The 8,326-nt window shown below is 41.1% G+C and overlaps 1 protein-coding gene across 4 annotated transcripts; it reads left to right on the top strand.

Moving 5' to 3' along the window:
* The first annotated feature begins 189 nt into the window (after nt 1-189).
* LOC310757944 (oocyte-specific histone RNA stem-loop-binding protein 2-like) lies at nt 190-7,194 on the top strand. Of its 4 annotated transcripts, none has more exons than XM_083603681.1 (6): nt 190-422; nt 1,076-1,153; nt 3,380-3,469; nt 4,308-4,412; nt 4,665-5,756; nt 6,919-7,194. In XM_083603681.1, the coding sequence occupies exons 1-5, from the start codon at nt 373-375 to the stop codon at nt 4,825-4,827; spliced, it is 486 nt and encodes a 161-aa protein (XP_083459807.1). In that variant the 5' UTR covers nt 190-372; the 3' UTR covers nt 4,828-5,756; nt 6,919-7,194. The 4 variants fall into 4 exon arrangements, with proteins under 4 accessions (XP_083459807.1, XP_083459806.1, XP_083459805.1 ...); XM_083603680.1 differs by having other exon boundaries at nt 4,305-4,412; nt 4,665-5,752; XM_083603679.1 differs by having other exon boundaries at nt 4,305-4,412.
* Nucleotides 7,195-8,326: the final 1,132 nt, after the last annotated feature.

Below are 8,326 nucleotides of genomic sequence, written 5' to 3'. Positions count from 1 at the left end.
CCAAACGCCGTCTTCTTCGTCAACCAACCACCGAAGCGCGGAGGAAGAGGAGCCCTAGCTACGGCTTGAACAGCTTTTCAATTGGTCAACGTAGCCACGGGCGTCAAAGAGGCCCCGGAGCACCTATTGGGAGAGCGTAGTGGTGGTAGGCGGGGCTTTGCTTACCACGCTTGTTATTGTTCCGCAGCGGCTTTCCGCCTTCCTTTGTGCTTTTCGTGCAGCCAATCGCTTAAGGAGGGCCCGCCCCCACTACCACGCGATAGGTCAGGACTGTGCTGCAAGCCCCGCCCTTCTGAGCTACTGGAGGGAGATTTAAATCCCGGGAAGATTCTGCTCTGCACCTGACAGACACGCTGCTGTTCCATTTGAGTCATGCACCTTGGGAGTGCTGTGGGTGATGGGTGGGCTCCCGTGAGCGACAGGTGCTTGTTCCTGGATTTCTGGAGTGGGTGGAAAGCGAAGCTCATTTTCTTCCTCCTGAAATGTAACGAGAAGGAAGCTGCTGTTTGTTGGCTGCTTCGTTCTGTTCTCTTTCTTTCCACCCGAGTATTGGTTACCAAAGCTGGTAGGAAGAGTGCTGCAGAGCCACGGAATAAATGAATGGTTTCCTTGTAGCACAACATTTTTAAAAATATTGTTCTAAATTTAGCTGACCAGTCACTAAAAAAAACTAGGCTCGGCACCATGTCAATTTGTCTCCCGCCCCTCATTTCCCGGGCTCAGTTTTATTTTGTGTTGGGACTAACTGTAACAGCTCTGATCCTCCTATTTTCTGAACTCGTATGGAAAGGCCAAATGGGGATAACCAAAAACCTCTTATGCAAACGTGTTATGTTTTGCTTTGCTCTGTAAGTGTGGTTTCATGCTGCAGGGGTTTTGCTGTTTGCGTGTTATGAATTAGATGAGAACTGATAAGAGCGTAAGTGCCTGGAAACAGTTTTCAGTCCACTCTCGTTAGCTAGAATATCCGTATAGGCTAAGATCTGTTGCTCCCCTCTGGGAGGTCTTTGGGATTGGTAATAGTCTCGTCTGTAGAATATTTATAACAAATTACTGTCTTTTAATCTGCCCTCAGTTCTCTGTACTATGGGTCATTGGTTTTCAATCATGGGGCACTTGCTGCTGGGATGTCACCTGTGTTTCAAAGAAACAGGTAGGTAACAATTCAGTGGGAGATGGGATGAAGTAAGATATACCTTATTAGCAGCAATGAATAAACTTTTTCCAAATAATAAGAGTCAATTCATTAGTTACGTGGATTATGATTCACAAAGGAAATCAGTTGGGAATTCTGGTGTAATGAAGGCACCAGTTTGTGATACAAATCAGTAACAAATGTCTTTGAAGAGGGTTAATTGTTTGATCTCAGCCAATGTCTGATGCTTTAGAATGGAGCTTGAGAGCAGGATGAATGTAATATTGAAGGGAATGAACCAGAAACCTTTTTCAGCCTCTAGTGGTCATATTAAAGTATTTAAATACAAATGAAACAAAGATAAAAGCAGCAGATACTGACTCCATTTGCTTAAGCATTTAAGATTTGTTTAAATTAAATCAGTTAAAATGCCTCAGTTTTTTAAAATTTTGCCTGGTGCTCCAAAAGATAAGTGTTGGTCTCTGGCAAGGAATGTGAGGGACCATTGGGGACCACATTCCCTTGAATGAGTATCACTATGAGAAGTATAAGATACTTAACAAAGAATAAAATAGTTAATGTTTTCCAAGGCATTGAAAACTGTCCAAGACTTTTGTGTTATGCCTTATTATTTTTATTTTTTTTGTCATTCATGGTCATGGGTTTACTCATTACAATAGTGAACAGGTTCCTTCTGGGAGCAATTCATGACTGCTGAGCTGGAAATAAACACAGTAAGGAGACTACCTTGTATATAATACATGAACTAGGGTATGAAGCTGGCAGCAACTTGCACCCCCTCTAATTATGGACAGCCAGTCACTGTCTTTTGACCTAGTTTATTTTATAGGGTTACTGTTGTGATTTTTTAAAGTGTATGTGTGAAGAAAACTGAGAAATGCACCTTGATTCCCATGAGGAAAGGTGGGATAGCTACGGTATGTCATAAACAGGGTGAAATGTGAGGGAACCTGTGGTCTTGAGGTATAAATGAATCCATATTATTAATAAAACATTTCCCTTCTCTCCTCATTCAAGGCCACAAGGTTGCATAGAACAAGCATTCCCTAACTGTGGTCCACAGGTGGTCTGTGAGCCTCTTTCAGGTGGTATGTCTGTAAAAATATGATTAAAAGTTACACAGTATCTAGCACAGTGCACTGCAATTCCTACAAAATAATTAAGTGGTCTTCCAAGAACCTCAGTAATTTTCAGGTGGTCTTGGTGGTGAGTTTGGGAACCGCTAGTATAGAAGATGTTGTAATAATATGTAGCACCTGGATTCCTCAGACTGGCAGGCAGTGTTTGGTTTAGGGAATGTATAACGCTAATATTGCATGATTCAGGTAGCTGCACACAAAACTTGAGGTTTAGTTATGCATGCTCTGGGGAGAGTAGCCAAGAGATTGCTCAGACACTTGGAAAATGTTAAAATGGGAAGGTTGGGGAGAAACAAAATGGAGTATATTGGAATGAGCATTGGTTTACGTATTTTTAGTTTGGCATGAAGAATGTCAGACATAGCATGGGTGATATCAGGTGATTATTGCAGGCTAGCATATTGTACACAAAATGGAACAATAAAAATGCTAACTTTCCTTCACCTCTAACTTAATGTCCCACATTATGAATTGGAAATTTAAAGCCCATGCTGTCCAGCTTTCAACTGGCACAACATTAAGATTGATTTCAAAGTTTATGGGCTTTCTCCATAGTGTGTGGTTCTGATCTTGAACTGAGTCTGAAAATTGTATGGCTGCCTTGCTACTGAGTTTCAACCATTAGTTCCTGGAGACAGAAACCTGTTGCAGAAACCATTTATTAAAGGGATCCTGATGCGTCGGCTCCATTTCCAATAAATAAATGCTATTTGTACATTGATACATCCTGTTATGCACCTCTTAGTTGAAAAAGTGTACCCTTTAGGCTGCTTCTGTGGCTTCAGATGGCAGTAACTACTTAAAGGTACACTTTACTTTACTGAATAAAAGATCCTACTGATTTTCAGAGGCATGTTTTAACCTGTGAATACCTTTCAGTAGTGACCATGGTAGATTGGGGGTTGTGGGATCTTGCCATAGCTGGCTCTAGCCTATTTTTCATGCTCTGTAATCAAAACAGATGATAAACAGTGAAGTCATATTTGAAGGAGACCCACTTAAGTAAATAGATTTAAGTAACTTTCAGTGGGCCTACTCCAAGTATGACTACCATTGGATATTGCCTCTCATTTTATTGGAACAGGCCTTCATCCCAGGTCTTTCCTGTTGAAATGGTGAGTGTGTGTGTAGGCACCAGCCCAGAAAGGACAACAGAATCCAGACCAGAATCCAGGTAAGTTTTAGTAGGACTGTAGTGCTTTTATTTGGGGGTGCGGGGGCTTATATGTCATAAACACACTTACTACAAACTTATACCTATATGTACATCCATTGATACAGTTTACATGTTGTTCACATTCTGTTTTGTTCACATTTGTATCCTGATTTCTTTGACTTTTAGAAGACATCTGAAAGCAGCCCTGTTTAGGGAAGTTTTTAATCTTTGAACTTTTATTGTGTTTTTAATGTTCTGTTGGGAGCTGCCCAGAGTGACTGGGGAAACCCAGCCAGATGAGGGGGTATAAATAATAAATTATTATTTTAATTATTTTATTATTATTTTATTTCCTAGTTCATATTAATTTCATATTGACATATATACATCTTTGTTCCCCTAACCATCTAATAATTTCTACCTTATATCATATTCTTTGTAATAATTCTACTTTATAAAGCTTCCACTTTCCCTACGATGTGCACTCATTTAAAACCAATTTTCCCTATGTTGAGCTGCCATTGAGAAACAAGACCCAAGAACCTCTTGTGATAATTTCAAAATGTCATCTGAGACCTCTGTCAATCTCTGCACCACTTTCTCATAGGCACTGTTCTTTATCTTTTCTTACTAATCAGTAGCATCCCATATAGTTAGCTTTCGCTTATTTGCTGCTGCTAATTTTTCAGTTTAAATAAAAACACAAAATTTGCTTTGATTCCTCAAAAAATGTTTATTTGGATATGCTGAAAATACGGCATTCTTAACTACATCAACTCATTCACCTCATGTGTTCTAATACTGTTTATTACTGATGAAGAATTTGCATTTAGCATTACATCTCTTCTCTCAGCAGGTCTGGCGTGGAGACAGATGTGGCTGTCTTGCAAAGGAGGCAGAAGCAGATAGACTATGGGAAAAACACCATTGGTTACCAGTGCTTTGTTCAGCAGGTGCCCAAGTGAGCAAAGCTAGTTGTTTATCTACCAAGTCTTTATCTTCACGTAGCACGGGCTTGGAGTTCACAGCTTTCCTTTCCAAACGGTGGCTGGCAACTGTTCTCTAAGCCTACTTCAAGGGACTGGCATTTGAGACATTCACTTTGGCATCTGCTCCTGATGAACCATTGGGAAAGGTTACCACTTTTTTGGGGGTGAGGGCTTAATGTGGTCTTAAACGGTAGAACCTAACAAGTGTTCATGCTTTGTTCTAGGGCCGCTCGGCAGCCAGGTGTTCACCCAAGAACTCCAAATAAATATAAGAAGTACAGTCGCCGCTCCTGGGACATGCAGATCAAACTGTGGCGACGGGCACTGCATGGCTGGGACCCGCCTGGACTTGAGTTCGCAGGAACTGGACAGGGAAGTATTTGCTAGTTTCTCTTAGCTATTCCTGGATAATCTGGGGGAAGAAGCTTTTGGAGATGAAATATGGACATGTGTGTCCAGTTTTCCCTGCCCAAATCTTTTGCTCTAGAGAACTTGCTAATGGAATTCATTCTTTGACATACTCCTGTTGAACCTTGGTTCCATATTAGAAAGTAACTCCCTTTTCATTGTGGAGCATTCACTGCCAGCAGCCCCGTGACCCATTTATAAAGCAATCTTAACACACTCTTCAGGAATTGCGGGCCTAGTCTATGTAGGCTCTCTCCCTGGTATTCCTTATCACCATGGAGACAGGGTTAATTGTCAACACAGCTCTTGTGCTCCTTGCTGAGAGCAAATGGCTCTTGGGCTTATCAAAGTCTGGGAGTATTTTTGTACACTGTTGTGTGAATGCCTATGTGGTGGTGGTCACATGTGCACTGATAAGAGGGAGAAATACTGCTGTGGTATAGAAGTGAGAAAGATGTAGCCAACTTTATATTTTAGTGGATTTCAATCATTGCCTATATTCTGGCAGTTGGTAATCTCCCCAGAGGTGTATGTGGCGAAGAAGAATTTAGTCATTTGAGTTCAGTTACCATCAGTGATGAAGAGAGAAGCCATACACTTCTTTTTCAGTATGGTTATCATAGCGGGGAGATTTCATCCTTGGCGTCCAGGACAACGTGGGACTTCTAGGCCTCTAAATGTTACTTCTTATCAACCATGGTTCAAGTTGGAGAATTGTACACAGGTTCCTTATGCCTGGTCTGGGATCTAAAGATATCTAATGCTATCTGTTGCCTGGTTCAGTGTGAATGAAATTCTGTTTGCTTGCAAGGCAGGAGCTGGTGGGTCCTCTGCCTGCTCTTTCAAATGACTGGCTTCTTGCCCAAGGGACCCTGGAAAAACTTTGTAAAGAAGTCTTGCATGGGCAGGTATTTAACATTATTCAGTTGTGCTCCTTAATACTTTATTTTGCCATAGTTAAAAGCAGTGCTTTCCCCCCCTGGGGGGACGCAGGGGTACGCATATCCCTAATCATTTTGTGAATCTAAGTTTGGCCTCACTGAGGGGCAGTATTTCAATATGAGTAGGAAAATGAGAGTACCCCTAAACATTTTTTTAGAAAAAAAGCACTGGTTAAAAGAACAAAATATTTTGACTTGTATTAAAAAAATAATTCATAGGACTTGGAGAAAAGCATAATTTCCTTAAACTACAAGTACTCTATCACAGTTCTGTACAAAATATTCACTACCATTGAAAACCCTTTGGGAATGAGATATTATTGGTGACTCTATAGACAAGATCTCTTGGAATAAAATATTGGACATGTTCTCCAATCGCTCCTCCTCCGCTAGAGTTCACTAAAATAGGCCCTCAAATTAACTTACTGGTGGTGCATGTATTCTTCCCTACTAATAGATGCAACTTGCCCAGCTACCTGTTGCAGCACCTGTGGCCAGCCTCCTTTTTCCACATATGATATATAGGCTCCTTAGTGTCCTCCTTTTGGGAACTGGTCTTTCACAACCAAACAACAAATAGCTTTAGCACCTGATAGCCTTATAACTGATGGCTTACCTTTTAAAGAACTTACTATACAGCTTATGACAGCAGCTAAAAACTGGAGGACATTGAACATGGACTTGTATGAAATGTGACTGGCACAGCTGTGGGAATTAGCCCTAATGGACAAGTTAACTAACAGAATGAGAGAACGCAGGAGTAACAAGAAAAAACACTTTTAAGAGAAAATGGTTTGGCTTTATTTCATGCACTCTCAAGGAAGGATGGATTAGACCACATGACCATTTATGGACTGATACACTTATATGAAGTTATAGTTAAGGTGGAATTTACATTTCTTCTTCCTATCCAATAAGTGCAGCTGTTCTGTTTCACCGATAAAATACAAATAAACTTGGTGGTTTAAAAATAAATAAATAAACATAAACTGTAGAGTTCTAGATGTTCATGTGCAATTCAATGACAGGTGGGGTGGGGAAAATAACTTTAAATGGGAAAAAAGGTTTGTTAACTACGAAATCTCATTTTATTAGACTACTCATTTAACACTGTCTCTTCTGGTTTTAGTTTGCTGGTTTGTCATCTTCTGACCACTCTTCTGCTTTGCTGCATCATGATGATAACTTTATGGAAGATACAGAAGACCATCCATACTGCTTCTGGGTGTGAATCATATCTTCTGGAAACCCAAAGCACCTGATGCCCTAGAAGAGGCAGCATCTTTAAAATGAAATAAGAAGTGGAGAGTGGGAACCTGAGCTATCTTCAAGCTTTTTTCCACTGTGGCCAACTCTTGCTTCCCTAGATTGCTGCAATATTTTGTAATACATTAATCTATTTCCATTCTTGAGTAATTTGCTCTATGCAGTTTCCACACAGAGAGCACTTGTTACTGCCTCTGCTTCACCCACTTACTTTGAAGAAGCCCTGTTTGTATCATTGACATTTCTATTGTTGAAGCATGGGTGGAGGATGTAAAGTCAGTAAAGTACATTCCAGAAGTGGAATACTTGGTGACAGTACCTTGCATTGGAGGGGAAAAAGGGGGAGATGATAACCAAAGATGAAAAGTTTGAGCATGAATTACTTTAGAAGGTAAGCACCCAGGATCAGCTTATCAATGAGTTCCTCATTGGCCTGGCTTGTTTAGATCTACTTGACACAAGTACAGTGGTGTGAGGAAAGCGTCCTTTGTACTTGGTCTCAGTTAAGATCCTTCTGTTGCTTAGGTGAGAACATCATCCCCAAACCTTGGGTGGGAGGTAGAGAATTTATAAGCATGAAGCTTAGTAAGGGACTAAGGGTTGTTTTTTTTTGTGTGTTTTTTTGGAGGGGGTCCTATCAAATGCATAAACCTTGACCTCTTTCTGTTTAAAATGGAAAAAAGTGCACCATGAAGAGCTACCTGCTTCCCCACAGCAGGGAAAAGCTGTAGAGTAAGGATGGAAACCTTGTGGCTCCTCATATATTGTTGGACTAGAACTGCTTCATCTCTGACCATTGCCCAAGCTGCTTGGAGCTGGGAGTCCAGCAGCATCTCATGAGCCACAGGTTACACATGCCTGCTTGTGACCTAAGTATATGACTGTCCCTATTCATTTATCATTTAGTCATGAGTGTGGCTTGGTTACGAAAACATGACCTTTACTTTTCTGATTATGCACCTCCAGCTGGTGGCTCTCTCAGTATATGCCATTCTCTTCTCTATATGTGTTGCAGCTGGTGAATCAGGGCACAAAACACGTTTCATAGGTTTTATCTGTTGATCTTCTGCAGCTACAACCTGTCAAACTTTGCCAAAAGTTGTTCAGGCATACTTAGGTCTAGGTAGTTCCAGAAATACTGCTTGTGTTATGAGGGGCCAGGGCTCAATGCAAGCAGTGGCCCCAGAAGCTCAGTTTCAGGTGGCTGGCCAGGTTGGCTAATAAAGAGCTCAGGTGGAGAAAGAAAGGGACTCTTGACATCACTGGGGTAT

This window comes from Podarcis filfolensis (assembly GCF_964270895.1).
Source record: "Podarcis filfolensis genome assembly, chromosome: 2".
NCBI lineage: Eukaryota > Metazoa > Chordata > Lepidosauria > Squamata > Lacertidae > Podarcis > Podarcis filfolensis.
This window is presented reverse-complemented; position numbering and strand designations above follow the sequence as displayed.